At 37.5% G+C, this 17,697-nt stretch overlaps 4 protein-coding genes across 5 annotated transcripts; 3 read left to right on the top strand and 1 right to left on the bottom strand.

Moving 5' to 3' along the window:
• The first annotated feature begins 549 nt into the window (after positions 1–549).
• Positions 550–4,108, top strand: LOC113348669 (serine-rich adhesin for platelets-like). The gene is made up of 6 exons (XM_026592514.1): positions 550–893; positions 1,233–1,297; positions 1,393–1,422; positions 1,556–2,546; positions 2,630–2,866; positions 3,836–4,108. The coding sequence occupies exons 1-6, from the start codon at positions 750–752 to the stop codon at positions 3,905–3,907; spliced, it is 1,539 nt and encodes a 512-aa protein (XP_026448299.1). The 5' UTR covers positions 550–749; the 3' UTR covers positions 3,908–4,108.
• A 709-nt stretch (positions 4,109–4,817) lies between these two features.
• LOC113353778 lies at positions 4,818–6,172 on the top strand. Of its 2 annotated transcripts, XM_026597277.1 has the most exons (3): positions 4,818–4,833; positions 5,621–5,717; positions 5,813–6,172. In XM_026597277.1, the coding sequence occupies exons 1-3, from the start codon at positions 4,831–4,833 to the stop codon at positions 5,956–5,958; spliced, it is 246 nt and encodes an 81-aa protein (XP_026453062.1). In that variant the 5' UTR covers positions 4,818–4,830; the 3' UTR covers positions 5,959–6,172. The 2 variants fall into 2 exon arrangements, with proteins under 2 accessions (XP_026453062.1, XP_026453063.1); XM_026597278.1 differs by lacking the exon at positions 4,818–4,833 and having other exon boundaries at positions 5,616–5,717.
• Positions 6,173–7,144: 972 nt separating this feature from the next.
• On the bottom strand, positions 7,145–14,150 carry LOC113348668 (double-strand break repair protein MRE11-like). The gene is made up of 23 exons (XM_026592513.1): positions 14,010–14,150; positions 13,631–13,674; positions 13,198–13,333; positions 12,562–12,719; positions 12,235–12,325; positions 11,690–11,809; positions 11,534–11,602; positions 11,344–11,435; positions 11,026–11,128; positions 10,790–10,897; positions 10,626–10,688; positions 10,478–10,549; positions 10,246–10,323; positions 10,083–10,145; positions 9,908–9,971; positions 9,721–9,803; positions 9,362–9,475; positions 9,143–9,220; positions 8,914–8,985; positions 8,541–8,800; positions 8,285–8,405; positions 7,641–7,850; positions 7,145–7,457 (listed from the first exon to the last, which is right to left on the bottom strand). The coding sequence occupies exons 2-23, from the start codon at positions 13,645–13,647 to the stop codon at positions 7,425–7,427; spliced, it is 2,205 nt and encodes a 734-aa protein (XP_026448298.1). The 5' UTR covers positions 13,648–13,674; positions 14,010–14,150; the 3' UTR covers positions 7,145–7,424.
• Positions 14,151–14,303: 153 nt separating this feature from the next.
• Positions 14,304–16,513, top strand: LOC113348667. The gene is made up of 2 exons (XM_026592512.1): positions 14,304–14,701; positions 15,586–16,513. Exons 1-2 carry the CDS (start codon positions 14,320–14,322, stop codon positions 16,290–16,292), a joined length of 1,089 nt encoding a protein of 362 aa, XP_026448297.1. The 5' UTR covers positions 14,304–14,319; the 3' UTR covers positions 16,293–16,513.
• The last annotated feature ends 1,184 nt before the right edge of the window (positions 16,514–17,697 follow it).

Below are 17,697 nucleotides of genomic sequence, written 5' to 3'. Positions count from 1 at the left end.
CTCCAAAAAACGACCTAGATTTCGATGATCATCACGTGATTTGATTTGTAAATCTAGGTTTATGTTGATTACCGAAGAAGAAACATGAAGACAGAAGGAGAACGAAGACGGGAGAAACGAAGAGATTTGGGAGAACCGTGTTTCTATTCACAGGAATTGAGGGACGTGGAGAATTTCGCACGTGAATGGTGATGGGCAGGGTAGTAATTTTTAGTTTTTAAAAGGTTTTTGGACCTCCGGTTAATTATTTTTTGCTGCCGGACCATAGGATAAGCTGGGTCGGGTTTTATGGACCAACCAACAAATTTCTCAATTTTTTACTGGGTTCTATCCGGTCAGACCCGGCCCAGATAACTATGTGCTTAACCTAACTTGCTGCCGCTGTATCTTATCATGACTCTCCGCTTTTAATAATATTCTCATCCCCAACGGTCGAAAACAATAACTAATAATAAGCCACGACCACCACACATCTATCTAATCTTGAGTTTAAGTCAAAATGTCAAACTATCTTTAGATCTAACCTGTTGATCGAAATCTATTGACGGTTCAGATTTGAGATCATATTGACCATGGTCAATAAGTTTTCTCCGAAAAAAATTAAACAAAGGAGAAAGAAAACATTACGGACATTCAAAAATCAGTCGGAGATGATGATTTCTGGGAGGTAAGAGATTTTTGGGCGAATCGGAAAACCAATTTGATTTTCAGGGTTCAAGAAAGAAGATAGATAAAGAAAAGAGAGAAAAATGTTTTTGAAGAAATTAAATTCCCAATTTCATATTGATAATGGCGGTGGTGAAGGGTTTGATGGGAAAAGAAGCGGTGTCAATAGAGGAGGTAGAAAGAAGTCTCAGAGGAAGAGCGTAGATGTAGATCATTGGGGTTTTCTGGTAAAAAAATGCACCCATTTCTTTTCCTCTAGTAATGATTGTGTTCATAGTTTCTTGGATTTTGTTGGTACCTTTGGGGATTCGTTGATTCTTTGATTTGATTTTAGCGGAAATATGGATTTCTTCGGTGTAGCTGTAGATTTCTAGGTTATGGATGTTCTTGGATTGATTGTGTATCGTTATGTTCGTTTCGTCAGTTTTTGTCTGCGTGTTATCTTCTTTAGCTGTTTGTTTGTTGCAATTTGTATGTGTTGTTAGGTTTTTAATTCACATTTTTGTTTGTTGCAAGGATTCTTGATGGATAAACACTATTCTTTCTCTTTGAAATTGTTAATACAGGAAGAAATTGATGCACCAATGTGGGTTGATCTGAAGTTAGAATCAAAATCCATGTACCAAGACATGTGAGTACTTGGAAAATTAATATATTAGGGTTTTTTTTAATCTGTTTTTGGTCGATTGATTTATGATACATATTGTAATTTTTGTTGTGTTGCAGAGATGATGCTTGGTTTCAAACAACTCACCCGTAAGCATCTCCAATCTTTCTCTGTAATCTCTATAATATGCTATCACTGTTTTTACAAAAGCCTTGCTTGTGAAATAAAAATGAGTAAATGTTGCTGTTAGAAACTATACTAAATCAGTTTCTCTTATTTCAGGTTCCATCAGTGCTCATCACACAAGTTAATGGCCGAGTTTTCTGCTTTACAAGAAGAGCAGGTAACCTCAAATGCAGACTTACTCGGGTCAGCATCTGCTCCTGAGCTTCCCCCTTCGGTGTCAAAGTCGAGAGGCAAGAATTACAAGAGTAAGGAATGGAAAGGTAATGATCAAGCTAAAGTTGGGGATAAGCAGCACCCAATCAAGGTTTTGAACCGGAAAATCAAGCGCGTAGTGCCAGGAGTAAGCCATGATGTGAAGGCAAAAGCAAGCTTCCCAAATTCAAGACATACCTCGAGTTTGAAAACAATTTCAAAACCTGGTTCACTCCAAACCAAATCTAGCTCAGGATATACGAAGTGCACCTCGAGTTTGAAGACAACCGCAGTTAGTGAAAGCAGTTCAAATGGATCCAAGAAGCCGAATATTATACAAACCAAGACCAGTTTCGGAGTTTCAGAAAGCAAACCAACTGTAAAAGCATGTTCTGTGGGAGAAACCAGTTCAGACAGCATGCAAGCACGCAATTCTAGTAGTTCGTCAAGTTCAAGCACTGGCACTATGGTTCAAAGTTGTCAATCACAGCCATATTCTGACGTCAGACCTACTGAGTTATTTGGTCGGAATAGTGATTTTTTTTCTGATGTAAAGATCAGTCTCAGAAGAAGCATCGTTACAAGACAAGCATCGAGGGTGGAAGTCAGGGATGGCAGAGAAATTCAGAGCTCTTCTTCTAGCAAGTCCAGTGTTGAGTCGCCGTCAAGTTCTAACTCTGACCCTAAGGACATTAAGAGAGCTGCAGGCAATAGTATAACGATGGCAATTGCTTCTCAACATACGAACCAATACATACGAAATGGGACAACTATTTCCAAGTCATCAAGTAGTCAGTGTTCTAATCTCAATTCTAAGTTTCAGCGTGAACGTGTAGCTCGCCAATCAAGTTATATCTACCAAGATAAACCAAAGCTTAAGGCATCAAAGACAAAGGTGATGATAAACTGTACAACAGCTCCAGTTGAGATGCCAATTATGTGTGCAAACTGATCTAAAATTTAAATTTAATCCTGCAGGTTTCTTATCAAGCTGATCCAAGAAGATCATTGCGGGTGCGTAATGCACAAGAACAAAATTCACTTGGTTTGAAAGCTAAAAAGCTTTTAGCTGACAGTGGCAAAGTGTATCCCGGTGCGCCAGTTGGCCCAAATCGGAAAGCAAATGTCAAAGATGATACCTTCAAGAGCAAACTTCAGTGTCCTGATGCTTCAAAAAACGGCTTAGCAAATAAGGATGGCAAAGGGCCACTAGAGGTATGAGTTTTTATTACCATTAATGAATTGTTTACTTCATTTTCTTGTTACAATTCAATATGTTTGAAACTTAGAATAACCAAATTGTCTGAATTTCGACATCTCGATGAATGCCTAAATTGCGTGAATCATGTCATGCGAATCCACCGTGTAGAAAACAAGCGACTGGAGAGTTTGTGTACATTCTGATGTGATAAAATTTGATATAAAGTTGATTTAGAAGCCAATACATTCTGATATTTTCACTTTTATAGTCAGTATTGATTAGTAATGTCAGGCAAATCTCACTCTGTAGAAAACAATGCGGAAGTTTGTGTGCGTTCTGGTGTGATATGGTTTTGATACGAAGTTGGTTTAGAAGCCAACACTTAGTAATATACTCATTTTACATTCTGATTGGTGTTGTTGGGACAAACCTAACCGAAACGTTACTGGTGTGTTTCTATAGATATATAGAAATTGATAAATAGTTTTATATCAATTTAGTACACCTATCCCTATTGAACTGTGTAGCAGCTTGACCTTTCTCCATTAGAAACAAGCTAAAACAACTTAGGAAGGAGCTTCCGGTTCGAAATTATGACTCAAAACCAGTCCATGATCTCTAACTGAAATGACATGCAAACTTTCACTAAGAACAAAAGCTTAGTCAGAGAACAGTAACTTTATAAACAAATGGTGCAAGCTATGTCTTGTATATTTCGTGCATTTAGAGCAAACAAGGCACTTCTTTTCCATTTATTTATATCCTTCAATGATGAATGTATGAAGTTGATGTGTCGTTTGAATGGATCAGATTTCTTTCACTTTCAAGTTTTTGTAATATTTTCTCTTAACTGTAGATTTTCTGTTTTTTTCTCTTTGGTGTGAGTGTATGAGGTGGAAGTCTTAATTTGAATCACTAGAAATAATTTCATTTGAACTTTCAAGTTCTTATATTCCCTCTCTCATTATCATCCATACAAACAGGAAAAAGCTGATGGAAGAATCAAAGGAAAAAATCCAAAGACTTTAGCACAGAAGAAGGTTTACTTTCGATAGAAGACTACTTGAATGAAATTGTATAGTACTGTAAATACTTTCTTTTGTTTATCCCAAAAAGAAGACGGATTTCTTTTCTGCCATCTTCAAAACTCAGGACGCCTTGACCTGATTACCTCTTTTGTTGTAGACTCATCTAACTTTGAGAATGTCTTTATACAATTTTCATATGCGAATATATTCAGCAGCGTCCCTTTTTCTGTTTTCATGTGTAGAAAATTGTGGGCTGAATGCGCCTGAATGTTTGTAATTTGAAGGAAAAAAAAACATTGCTTGAATTGACAAGGCTGAACAACACAGAATCAAGGCTGGAAAAAAGAAGTCCCTTACAAATTTGGTTTTCACAGCTATTTTTCTGAGTCGCATGAAATCCTCTTCTGATGCAGGGGCATATATGTCACTTTTGAGTTTTTCCTGATTGCTCGTAACGCATCATCTTCCTCCTGCAAGGACTTGCTTGCCCATACAATTTGTTTGTTTAGAATGACAAGAAAGACTTTTGCAGCTCGTCATGCGTTTTCATTTCTTCTTTGTAAATGTAGCCTTAACCCATGGACCAAGACCAGGGAACAAAAGGGTAGGACAAAAATGGCACAGAAATAAAATAGCAGGGTCAAACTGGTAAAATTGAAAACATGTGTCAATATAAAAAATGGAAATGAGGTTCCCATGGAATCGTGTTTCAGATTGAATAGGCCTTCTTCGTCTTCGCTGTCTTTCTCTCTAAATTCAATCAAGTTAGTGTTTCTCTACAGAAGAAGAAAGTTCAGATCGCTTCTTAATCTAATATCAATTCATCTAGAAATCCAATAATCTTTTGTTAATTTTTTTTTTATTTTTTATTTTGATTGGTGCAAATCCTAAAATGGGCAAAACATGAATTAATCCATGGAAGGTGTCACTTGCTTGATTAAAAATAAAATATGGTAATTGAAATATTCTGCAGTGGAAGGCATTGTAGCTGTAAAATCTATTTAACTTCGTACAAATCGTGTTGTATGTTATTTTCTAGAATATTTGTGCAAGTGGTAGAACCTTCAAATTAACGGACACTATTCAGTGATCAAACCCACTATTGGTACAAGTTACAAACACTAACTAGATGATCTATCTACTTCTGTAACTTGATTTGGTTGACATACAGGAAGTTGGGAAGTGATGACCATATCCTTCTTTAGGATTTAGGAAAGTGTGCATCTGGGGCTAGAAAATGCACATCAAATCGCTGCACTTTCTTAAGAATTAAGCAGTTAATTGTATATGCTATCCTGCTTAAGTTGGGTGTTCCCTTACCATCAGGTTGTGCAATTCTTCAATTGTTTCCATGGTAGAACTGTATAAGGGTTCGAAACAGAAAATAGTGCATCTAAATTATAAAGGTCCCTCGGGGTTTCCGTGGTTGAGTTATGGATGTTCCTTAAAGAGTATCTAGTGAACCTTTGGAGTTGCAGTGCGTTAAGCTCTTCCTTCTCGAATTGATGAATGAAATTATGGTTCCAACCAGAGACAGTAACTCAGTAATTCTTTTAGTTTAGAGAGAAATCTATAACGGCGATTGATATTCTCTAAACTATGAATTCTGCATGCCTCTGTTTCTTTTTCTTTTTTTTTGCTACTTTTCAGCATAGTTTGTCTTGTTACTTTTTAAGTTCTGTAAATGAAATTTATTTTCTCTTATATGTAATATGATGCCTTAATATTTGCTCAGTTCAGACAATGACAGCAGCCAAAATCATTGGAGCTGTGGTAGGGACTACGGTACTTGATTTCGGGTTGGAACATGTTATGTCTGATAGGAAGTTGTTTGGAGGTAATAGTTGCAAGGTGGCGCTTTAAGTTTTTTCTTATAATACTTATATCAGGGTTTGAATCTTATATATTTTACTATATGATGAAACACCACAGGGACCACTCCGTCAACTGTTTCAAACCAGGCATGGTGGCAAGAAACTGATAAGAAGTTCCAGTCGTGGCCTCGTGTAGCAGGACCCCCAGTTGTTATGAACCCCATCAGTCGCCAGAATTTCATTGTCAAGTCTCGTGATGAATAATGTGGGAGGAAAGTGCTGTAGTATCATTTGTGGTGCGTGATTAGTTTTCAATCTGCCCCTGAAAGTGGATACTCAGAATGGAAGTAGCTCATCTACTCGAAGTCTGATTATAATGACTACTTTTTTTTTATCACATTGTGTAGTTGTTTTTGTGGATATAGGTATTGGTCAATAATGATAAAAACCTGATTGGGAACACAATATGCACCTTATGATTGTTCTGATAGTACTATGGTGCGATTCTTATTTTCTTTTCTGCCTTCTAGTTTCAAGGTTGGATAGGATTTTGTTATTCATTCATTTTTTATTGCCATTTGAAATAATGGTATATACTCATCCTGCATCAAAGTCATATCATCTTCTTATGGCAAAAATCAAGGTTGTGCTAAAACCTTCTGGAAAACCTAAGCTTACAAGATCCTCTGTTGGTCGACTGCTTTGTTGGCCTGTTTTTCTTTTCATTTCAATTTTCATATTACGGCTTAGGGCTGTGTTAAGTTTCTGTGTGCTTCATGTTTCCATCTTGGTTTGGGGGGAAGAAATCTAGTCTGGTCTTATCCCTTGCCGGTCACCACTTGGAAACATGAAGCATAAAACATGTATCCAACAATAAAACCTTGGGAATCGAGGGAGTAATGAAAACATTTGTTTCTGTGTGTCTCCATGCCTACATTTACCCTATGCCCTTTCTGCTGCAGTAACCGCCTCTTGCTCGGTGGCTTCCTTTTAACACATTGATCTAATTTAATCTATTAATAACCAACTTGGCCAACATTTAGTAACTTGCCTCTTAGCTCGCTGCCTACATCTATGCGTTTTTCTACTCTTACGGTGAACCGTCGTAGAATTATAAAAACCAACTTGGCCAACATCCATGGACGCAATTTTAGCAGGGGGGTGCACACAAAATACACATTATTCACCTGGTTGCCTTGAATAATTTTCCCTATACAAGCTGCCAACAAACTACAAATAAACCCCAACTTTATATCGTCTACTGTAAACGCATGGACTGATGACACTTTCCACATGGAACCACCGTCAGGGAATCCATAATTGACGAGGAAGCCCATAAAGATGAAATCACCATCACCTGAGAATGGAAATAGATGAAACATAACCAGCTAGACTAGTACATTATCCAGAGTTTCACTATTTCAACTCATACCATCGCTAAGAATAATTGAAGTAAAACCTGCAATGAGATCGCAACTGGATTAAACAGGTTTTGTCATCAAAACTGTTACAAGAGTCGAGAGGTTTTCATTGTGCCTAGTGAGATACTTAAAAAGGTAGAAGTCAGGAGTTGTTTTGATTCAAATATACACAACATATTCATTACCAATCTATATATATTAAAAAAAGTTAAAATCACCAATCTACTATGGAAATATTACATGACCAAAACCTTCTATGGTGTGACCCTAAGAACCAATTGTTGCTTCCAAAGATCCGACAGTCAATAATCATCTCCTCAGAGCGCCATAATTCCTAGTTACCTGCAAACAGGAAAACAAAGAGTTACATACTGGTCCAACTGCTCTTTTTAACGAAGCTAAAGGACTCCAGTTTATTTTGTTCGTGTTAGCTACAATTTATTACTATCACTCTTGCAATTCTTTTTACCAGTGCGAATAACATTCATATGCTTTATAAAAATTATTTCTCAAATTCCTACTTACCCGAGGTTGAGCCTTCTTCAACCTGTTAGCCATATCATCATCGTCGTCGTCGTCATCATCATTAGTCAAGATTGGTTTGTGACTAGAACAAGAATCCTGTTTCCGTCCCCTTTTATTAGATGATGTAGCTCCCCTACCTCTACCTCTACCTCTTGCTCTTGTAGCTGGGGCTGCTCTTTTGCGACCTTTAGCGGGGATATCTTCGTTTTCCTTCACAAAAGAAAAGAAGAATCCAGACAATCATATATAGGCTATGTTACAAATTTTATCTTGATAAAACTGATTTCAGCTAAGCAACACTTCGATATGCAATGACAAGATCAAACAAGGGGAAGGATTGCTATGGTGAACTTTTTTAAGGAAAACATTCACCACTCTCTTAAACACCATCTTTCATAACTGAAGTTCTACACTTGCCTGATAAGTCAAATGTGTTGACATGACATAAGATTTCACTTAAAGAGATGTCTTAGATTTAAGCACTAATAACTCTACGATGTATCTAATATGCAATGTTCCTTAACTAGATCATACCTCTTATATCAAAGCTATTTAGTAAATTTATTAGTTATGTAATTTCTCAGTGCATTCCTTCTTAAATTCAAACACAAGGCAATAGTTTTTAAAAGGGAATTAGGACTAACCGAACTGTCAAGGACGTCATTAACCCCAAATTCCTCCACCTCATCACTAGAAGGAGAATCCAATTTATCATCATCGTTCTCAGTACTTGGGACTGCACTTGGTGTAGCAACTGAAGCAGATCTGCAATGAATAAATTTTAAATAACCCCCGAAGCAAAAAATCTTGTCTTTTATGTCATTATAAAGTGCTACAGAAAGTATAATGCTCAAGTGGCAAAAGCCTCCCAAAGGCTAAAGATATTGTCCATAGGCTAACCTATCAGAACGCCGAATGGTCAGTGCTGCATCGAGAGTTGTTTGCTTAAGGTTACTAGATCCTCTTCCTTTACCCCTTCCCCTGGTCCCCCTACCTCTTGTAGAGGTTCCAAAAGCATCCTGAGAAGACCTAGAAGCAACAGCTGATGATTTGCTGCCTCTTGCAGTAGACCTTGAGCTTGATAACAGCTGGGTGGTGTCTTCATCATCACTGAAGGAATTAGAAATTCCAAATCCAGCTGTATTTTTACCCCTTGTATCCTATATACATGTAAAACCACGGCTAAATTTAATTACAAGAAAACGAGAATAACCTAGCTCAGGAAACTCGTGCAATTTTGTTACATCAAACAAACAGAAGGTAGGAACCCAACCCTGAAACTCCCTGAGAAGGGTGTGGCCTCTGCGCCGTCCTTGGAGCGCATCGACATTTCTTTTACACGTGCCTGAAATATACTAGCATTGGTTACAAAAGAAAAGAAAAAGGAAAAGCTCGATACAACACAACAGTTCCTGATGCAACAAGCACCAGCTTGACTTGGGGGGGAGTTGAAGACCTTTAAACATACTAGAGCTTAAAAATAAAATAAAAAAGATTCTTGCCTGCATGCACTCTCCGACTTTAAGAATTAGATCTTCCTCCTCAAACTTCAGAGTATCTGGTTCCTTTGAAATTTGTTTCTGTATAAATAGGACTTGATATGTCAGATCTAAGCACAGAAGAAATGTAATACCTCCTGACAACAGAACACAATGCAAGAATATCTATTATGTAATAGTAACAGCATAAGAAGTCAGAAGTCACAGCAAGGTTAAACTTACACGTGTTTCTTCCAAATTGTATTTCAGGCAATCATAGAATGCGTTTTTGTCATCCTTGTTAACGAAATCGTGCAGTGCAACATCCAAATCATTAACTGGAAGGATCTCCATTTTCTGCAAACACGAGATATGATTACTGATGTGAATATAGAAAACGAATAGCTAAAAGTTCCCAACTAATATCAGAACGTATACACTGGAATATCTCTTGATATAGGGCCAGGGTAAACAACAATGACAAAGTAAATTAGGGTTTAGAAGGAACTGAAAAAGGTTGTATGGTCAAGATGAGCGCCGCGAGGATAATGCCAACCATGAAAAAGGAATAAATAAGAAAACAGAAAGTTATAGCTGGATACCAAATTACTTTCAGCAACCAGAGCCTCAATGTTTTGTTGATTTAACTCCTCGGGGCGAAGCCGTTCGGAATCATCAATCTTGCCTACACCCCAACAACAAATAATCAAATAAAGTCCTCGGGGCACGAGTGCAGAGTAGACGATATCGATTCCTTATATCAAAATTCAAAATGGATAAATTGATTACCTTCATGAGCCTGGCGTTTCTTGGCAGCCTTCGAGAAAATTAAAATATCTTGTGGATTTGCAACCTACAAAATCTAAGAAACATCAATCAATTTAATAAAGTGTGATCTAAAACTAATTAAAATACATTTCATAGTCCTTAATGATGCTGAGTGGTAATTCAAGCCTCAAGGTACCTTCCCGACGTATTTCTGCCCAAATCTTTGAGGATTTATTGTCATAAAACCAGAGTAGTCAACCTGTTGAATCAGTAGATCACTGTATCAAACACCGCAGCATTAACAATTTTATATATTAGCTAAAACCTTAATATAATAGAAATTAAAGAGAAGGTGTTACCTTTAACCTGATTAACGGAAGGGCAAGCTCTGATCTACTCACAGGCGTCCCGCTAGATTTCTCGATCAGATTTCTGACCTAAAGCGATCGAGACTTTGTAAGATATAATGAGCATAAGAATAGTCAATAAACTCAAAAACTATTACATAAAGGGCGTAAAGCCAGTAAATATAAAGCAGAGCCGAGATAAATATAAGCGCACAATCCATCAAGAACATAAAGTATCTCTTACCACATTGTCCAAATGTTCAAGAACTGATGCTTGATCATTGGGATCAATGTCAGCTTCATCCTTTAGCACAACCTAATTCATCAGCACTAGATGTGTAAGAGAGATTCAAGGAACTAAAAAGAACGTTATTGTATACCTAGTTACTAACCTCAGCATATTCGAAAGGTCTGACTGAATGCAATGGTATCTTGGTAGGGCGATACTGATTTCCCTGTAAAAGTGAAGGTGTCAACCATTTAGGCAGTGCATAATGATGGGTCACATGTGCATTAGGAGGGAGGAGAAAGTGACATGATTTTGCACCATAACAACCTTAATTTCTAGAAGTAGGACATGCTTAGGTTTTGCTTCCCCGTCTATTAAAGAGGTTGCTACAGAAGAACCTGGCTGAGTAATATGGAAACCCATCCCTGGAACTTCCTGAAATCAGAAGCATATGAATAAGATGTTACAACAGATAACTGAGATAACTAAAGGTGAAAAATGAGAGAGAATGCCATGATTATGAATAAGAAACAAGCATGCACAAGAAAGCTAACATGTCGTACCTGAGGGTCAACAAGGCACTCATGTTCATGCCCCCACACAACAAAATCCAGGAATCGTGGCAGAAAATGCTCATTGATTGCATTTTTAGGATTCGTCTTTATTCTGCATATCACATTGACTGTTTATTATAATGGCAGTCCAGATCCAGATGATCAAATTTTGCTTATATAAAAAAAGGATAAAATCTTGAAAATTTTGCACCACAAAACATAATGCTCTCAAAAGAATAATCTCTAAGTTTCAATTGTTCAAGGACATCATTTATCTATCACCTTTGACTTTGACTAAATATTAGTTATGAAGATACAGTATATGACCTGTTTTGATGAAGAACAAGAATATTAAACCAGTCTGACACTTGACACCCTTCTTGAGGTTCAGGAAGCATCCACTGTACAGCATGTGGTGTCTGGTATTAAATAATAGAATGAACCCACATTTTAGTAACTTGGTATTAAAACCTAGAAAAATCCTGAGACCTGTTTTAATTTTCAATGAAAAAAGTACCTGAAACATTCGATTGAGCCGTTCATCCCTTATGTTTCCAAGACCATACAGAGCCACAGCTGTTGAACCCTGCACTCAGAAACAGCAAGACTATTTTACCATGCCTGGTGAAACTAATGCCCCACTCTCAGCATCATATATGTTAGTATAACTAACCTTTCGAATAAGAATAGGATGAAGAGTTATCTGACCAATACCAGAGCCTCCAAGGACCATTTTCCCAAAATAGTTCACAAGATTGCAAGCGGAAAGTATATCAATAGCAGACAGATTGTCCTGTCAGAACAGTTAAACAACAGTTTCTCGTCAGTGAACGGAGAGTAAATGTTGATGACTAAAAACGATTTATAAGATCAATTGATCAAGCCAGTACAGTATCTGGAGATTAGCCAGGTAGGTCTAAGAGGATGGCCAGGATATCCCGATTATCCACATAGAGATAAAAGGAGAAATAAAAAGAAAAGATGGCACTTTGAATTACAACAAATAGAAAGTACTATTTCCCATGGCAACCATGAATTCAGGGATTCTTTTAACGAAATCTGACCTAGCTTTTGACATTGAAAGAACGAAAAATCCTATAATGTGAATAAGCTTAGTGAGATAAGGATGGAAACTATGGAGCATTATTCAATAGGCCAAAAAAAAAAAGGAACAGATAGAATGTTCTGGTTGCTAACAAGTATCAACATATAGCTTACCACTCCGGCGGGATCATCATGATTTCCATGTATGGTAAACACTGGCAGGCCAACATTGAAGTGGGGATCTTCATAGTTCACATGACCAAAGCTGGATAAGCACATCGAAAGCTTTAGAACCTAAATGATGTTTGTTCTCAATTTAAACAGATAAAGAACCAAGAAAGAAGATACACTGACTACTGAATTCATTTAAGAAGAAACAAAAAGTAGGTAACTACCTTTTAGAAACAAAGGTAAGGATCTTACAGAAAAAAAAAAGTTACAATGATATTTACTGAAATGAAAGAACAAATTAAGAAAAGTTGAAGCATATAGAGACATTACATATTAGCGAAGTTCACTGTCTGATCACTGACAACTTGGAATTGCACGGGCTGATCATTGAGGCAGTATCGACGAAGGATCTCAATCGTCTTCACTAGGGTTGTTCTTGAAGGTTTATTCTCATGGAAAAGATCACCACCAAGAAGTAAGAAATCCACCTGCAATCAAGAGAATCAGCATACTGCTCTTAAGGATTCTACTTAACAGCAACACATGCATATCCACAAACAACATAACTATAGATGGCATAGAAGAGTAAAAATTGAACCCTCAATAATTACACTGATTAAAAAAAAGTAATAGGGATGCAAGCAGAAGTATCATAACGAGACATTGGATAGGCTGCAGGAAGCCTGACAAAAACGAAAAGTGGAAACACCTATAACTATAAGCAGGATTCGACCTATAGGCGGCTTCATGGACCAAACGATATCGAGCACTTTCAAACCAACCAGCATTTAGAGCGTGAAAACCAAAAGTTAGCTATTCTGTCCCAGTTACAAAAGAGATTATACTGGAGCAAGAGTTGAATAACTAAGCATATAAAAAAACAAAGCCACTCGTGCATCTATGGGGGGATACAAACCATAGTTAAATATGCTCATATAATAAGTGTATAGCAGGGATATGGCTTGCCTTTTTCTGCTCCGCAATTGAGCATATTTCCTCAAAGGACTGAAACGAATCAAATCGACGTATCTCATCTTTTTCCATATAACCCAGATGGCAATCAGTGGCAACAAGCACTCGGAGTGTGTCGCTGCCATCCTCCCTGTAATGTCAATCGAATAAATAAAAATTTAGAAAGACTGCAGAATAGAAAAAATAGTGCAAACAAGCATTATAAGTGTGTTTCATATTACACGCAGAGTCGAATACATTGCATTCCACAGTATTTTCTTTTCCTCTCTTTTGTCTGGGCGAAAATGAATAGAATGCGTAACAAGAAATAGCGTGCTTCATGGGTTAATACTACTGTTATGGGACTCAATCAAGTACAAAATCACCAAGGTGATCACATTCCAAAACTCTAATTCTTAAAAGTAAAACTTCTTAAGAAGAAAATTACCTAGAGGAATCACCCATCTTGTCTCAGCTTCACCTCTATAGATCCTGCAGAGAAGAAACAACAAAATGAGGAACTCGTCCAAGAACCAATTAAAAAATATAAAGCAGTAAACAAAGTGGGAAATGGAAACTCAAACTAAAACGCCCAACAATCAAACCCTAGAAGAAGGAAAAATAAATCCTAAGTACAAAATTATGACAAAAGTGAATCAACTTAACTAAGAATCACAGGATTAAATCAGCAGTAAACACTAAGGACTATAGTAACATGACAATGAGAAACCCTAAAACAAACGAATGCCCAAGAGAACAAATTTTGACCTAATAACCGGAAAAGAAATAGCGAGAGAAACAGAAACAAAGTGAAGATTAAGAACTACCTTTACTACTATTCCAGTAAGCTATGGAGAGAAAGAAGAGGGCGAGAGAGATTTCAGCGAGTGTGTAAGTATCTGCGGAGAGAGACGAAGAAGAAGGTGGCGCGGAATTTTAAACTAAGAAATTCTGAAATACTATCCAATACACACGGTTGTCCTTGTCTTTTCAGTAATTGACAGTTATATTCTAATACTCATTCTCTTTATCAATGGTATATGATGTAATTTTACTAAACGCTAGGGCTATTCTCAAAACTTAAACCCTTCGTGTAGATAAAACCCAAAATTCTGAAAACCTATACACCATTATCAAATGTCGATTTCTTCATCTCTATGTTCGTCTCCAAACTTAATTCAGAAACCACCATTCAATTCAATTACTAAGAAAACTTGTCAGATTAATTATTATGGTTTTCTTCGTTGTAATCAACTTCTTCAGTTTCGTTATACTAAGACTAGAAGTATTCAACAACCAATAAAACGGTGTTCTGATTTTTCTGGGTTGTCGATTAAACAGTTCCCTATTGGGAGAAAACTAGGGTTCAGTGTTTGTGCAGAGAATGGAGAAGGAGAGGAAAAGAAGGATGTTGTTGATGAAGCTGAAGAAGCTAGAGGACAAAGTACAATGCCCTCTAGGTTTAGATGTTTGACTAAAGAAGCTCCAGATCGTCCTGTCAGATGGCCATGGTTGATTGGTTAGTAAAATTGTATTCATGTTTTAATTCCTTTGTTAAATGAGATTATTAGATTGTCATTTCTATATGTATGTGTGCCAAAATTTGCTTAAGATGCTGAAAATAGGGAAAAACATGTTACGGTGATATCTTTATGTTGGGAATTTACCACAGATGTTAGTAGTCTTTCAAGAACAAAGTGAACAAGTAGATGTTTTATAAAAATTGCTTACGGTGTTGTGTGTTGTTTGAAGCTCCCTTGTATCACTGAACATAGGTTCCCTGACAGAGTCCCTCTTTTGCGCTTTCAAGTAGTATATACATTATGGTGAGATTCAAATGCACTCTGTAGTTTTCTGCGGTTAGGGGAGGGAGAGAGGGACTTTAGGAATTGAGTCTTGTGAGGAAAAAGCGAACAAATGATTGGTTTTAAATATCAGACAATTGGTTATTTATACTAAAGCAACAGAAGTAGCATAACTAATTGAAACGTGTTACCAACAGTCTCCATTTTCTGCAAGAATATTGTCCAAGAAACAGCTTCCACTTACATTTATACTGTTTAAAGAGTTTACGGTGCTATCTAGATGTAAACAACTTTCTGTTGTTTTTTGTGCCAAGTAGCTCCCTTTAAAACAGTGAAAAGGATTCCTGTATTATCTTCATTTCCAGTTAGGGTTAGCAACATGACAACATCTTATCGGCCTCGTGTGATTTTTTCATATGATTGTACACACTCATTTTGTACCAATTCCTAGTTCCTAGGATGTCATGGTTCATGTCAAACTAGCTGTTGATATTGTTTGTCTTTTACATACTGGTAATTCGCTAGTGATAAACAGGTAAGGTAATGATGTTGCTTTGTGAACACGTGTTGACCTTGTCTACTTTGAAATAATTGGCAGCCCTGGCATTCCTCATTTACGCATGGCGATCAGTGTTATGGGAACTTTCTAACTGGAAAAAAGCTGTTGTGGGCATTGCCAGCTTCACCGCTTACCTTTCTAAACTTGCCTTGGCAATTGTATATCATTTCTTCAGTGATCCAATTACTGCAGTCCTTGGATTTTTCGAGACATCACTCTACAGTGTTCGATACATGTACTCGGATATAGTTGCAGCAGCCCCTGTTCCAGAGCTAATGGTAATCATTCTTTTAACATCAGCAGTGCTAGCTATTGCAGAAGCCCCTGTACCAAACTCCATAAATTGCCAATCTTATCTCATATCTGTGGCTGGCTTTATTGGGTTAGCAGCTGTGAAGAGTTTCATCCCCGAGTCACTCTTTTGGGTGTTCCTTGTAGGACTATTCTGTTTCGCAAAGTTTGTTAAGAAGAAAGATAATGTCTCATCTGCAATGCCAGTCGCTGCAGTGTTGACCGCTGTAGGTGAGCCATGGGTGAGAGCTCTGGTGATGACTTTGTTTACCTCTCTCGCCATATATCACCACTCAAATATGAAGAAGAGTCTTCCAGAAGAATATGCAGAAGTTGAAGTTGCAAGTTCTGTTCGAAAACTTCCAGTGCCGCTGGTGGGAGCGGCTTTGGCCGTCGGTATCCATCTTGCTGCCAAATGGGTTCGTTACCGGCACTTGACTTGGATGATCGTATAAGTATGCATGGACATGTTTTAGCAGCAGTGTTCTCTTTAGCAGAAGCACCTAATTCTTGTTAAAAGATTGTAAAAGTTGCTAAGACTATTGATAGTAGCCTACATGTCCCAGTTGGTAAAGTTTGGCTAAATTGGAATAGAGTTAACATGGTTTTTCCTTGTTGTACAAATTTTATAAACTTAAAGGCTAAAGCAGTAAGTCAGGTGTTTTTGTTTTGCTAATTGGGTTACACTCACAATCTCTCATTCTCGGATCATAATGTTGCGGCAAATATGTTCCTGCTACTGAAAATATGTTACTCGCTATCCACCTTTTTCTTTCACGTTATTCTCAATTTACTCACACTTGTTTTTAATTTTTTTTTAACGCTATCTACCTTATTCCCAATTTATTTACTTTTAAATCCGTAATCAATGGATTCTTCCGATGAAGAGATGCAAGTTCATATGAATCGATTTAAATCACAACAACAAATGTGTGTTCAGATGTTGTGACACCAGGATGACAAGTCAGAGAACTAACCGACACTATGATGGTGCTACATTCATAGCAGATATTTGGAGCTTCAGAGCCAAAGAAGCATTCACAAGAAAATACGCGTATCGAGGGAGGGATGAGTTCCACCAGAAGCTGATGCACGATTAGTTTAATCCTGATTATGGGTACCCTAATGGAAATTTCCAAAGTTGATTATATGTTGCCCACCCCTGGTGATAAAGATTATTAATGAGCTTTCTCTGGTACAACTTGGATTTCATTAACTCTGCATGTATAGTTTCTTACTGCATAGCTTGTTCTAAGCCAGGATATAGTGGGAAGACGGTGCTAGGTTGCTGACCCAACATAAAAATAGCTGAACTTTCATGAAATGAGACCTATACATAAATCGTTTGGGGTCACCCTCTTAGTGACGCGCCATATTGAAACCCGGGTATGGTATTAAATGAGCAAGGGTCGGGTTGTCACCTCTAAGGTGATGCGCCATATTTTTTTGTTGACGGGAAAGGGGCTCCAAAGAACCCATATCAAGACATGGGTATGGTGTTAAAATAGAAAAGGCCAGATCGTCCCTCTGTTAATGGCGCGCTAAATCATCGCCCGGATGTAGTGGTAAATGAGTGTGAGTCTTCATACTTTACTCGACGATTGCGAAGGTAAAGGAAGTTAGCCGAGGTAAGTAGGATTCGTTTGGGTAGCTGGAATGTGGGGGTCTTAACATGCTTCAAGATATGGTACATAGGAGAAAAATAAAACAAGAATGCATGGCTGCTAATGGGGGGACAGGAATTAGCAGGGGATACCGTTTGAGTGATCCGATGGCGAGGATCGGATATAATTCTTTTGTCTCATATGAAACGGTATCCTTGCTAATTTCGGTCCCCATTAGCAGTCATGTAAGAATGGG

Source organism: Papaver somniferum, chromosome 2, assembly GCF_003573695.1.
Source record: "Papaver somniferum cultivar HN1 chromosome 2, ASM357369v1, whole genome shotgun sequence".
NCBI classification, from domain to species: domain Eukaryota; kingdom Viridiplantae; phylum Streptophyta; class Magnoliopsida; order Ranunculales; family Papaveraceae; genus Papaver; species Papaver somniferum.
This window is presented reverse-complemented; position numbering and strand designations above follow the sequence as displayed.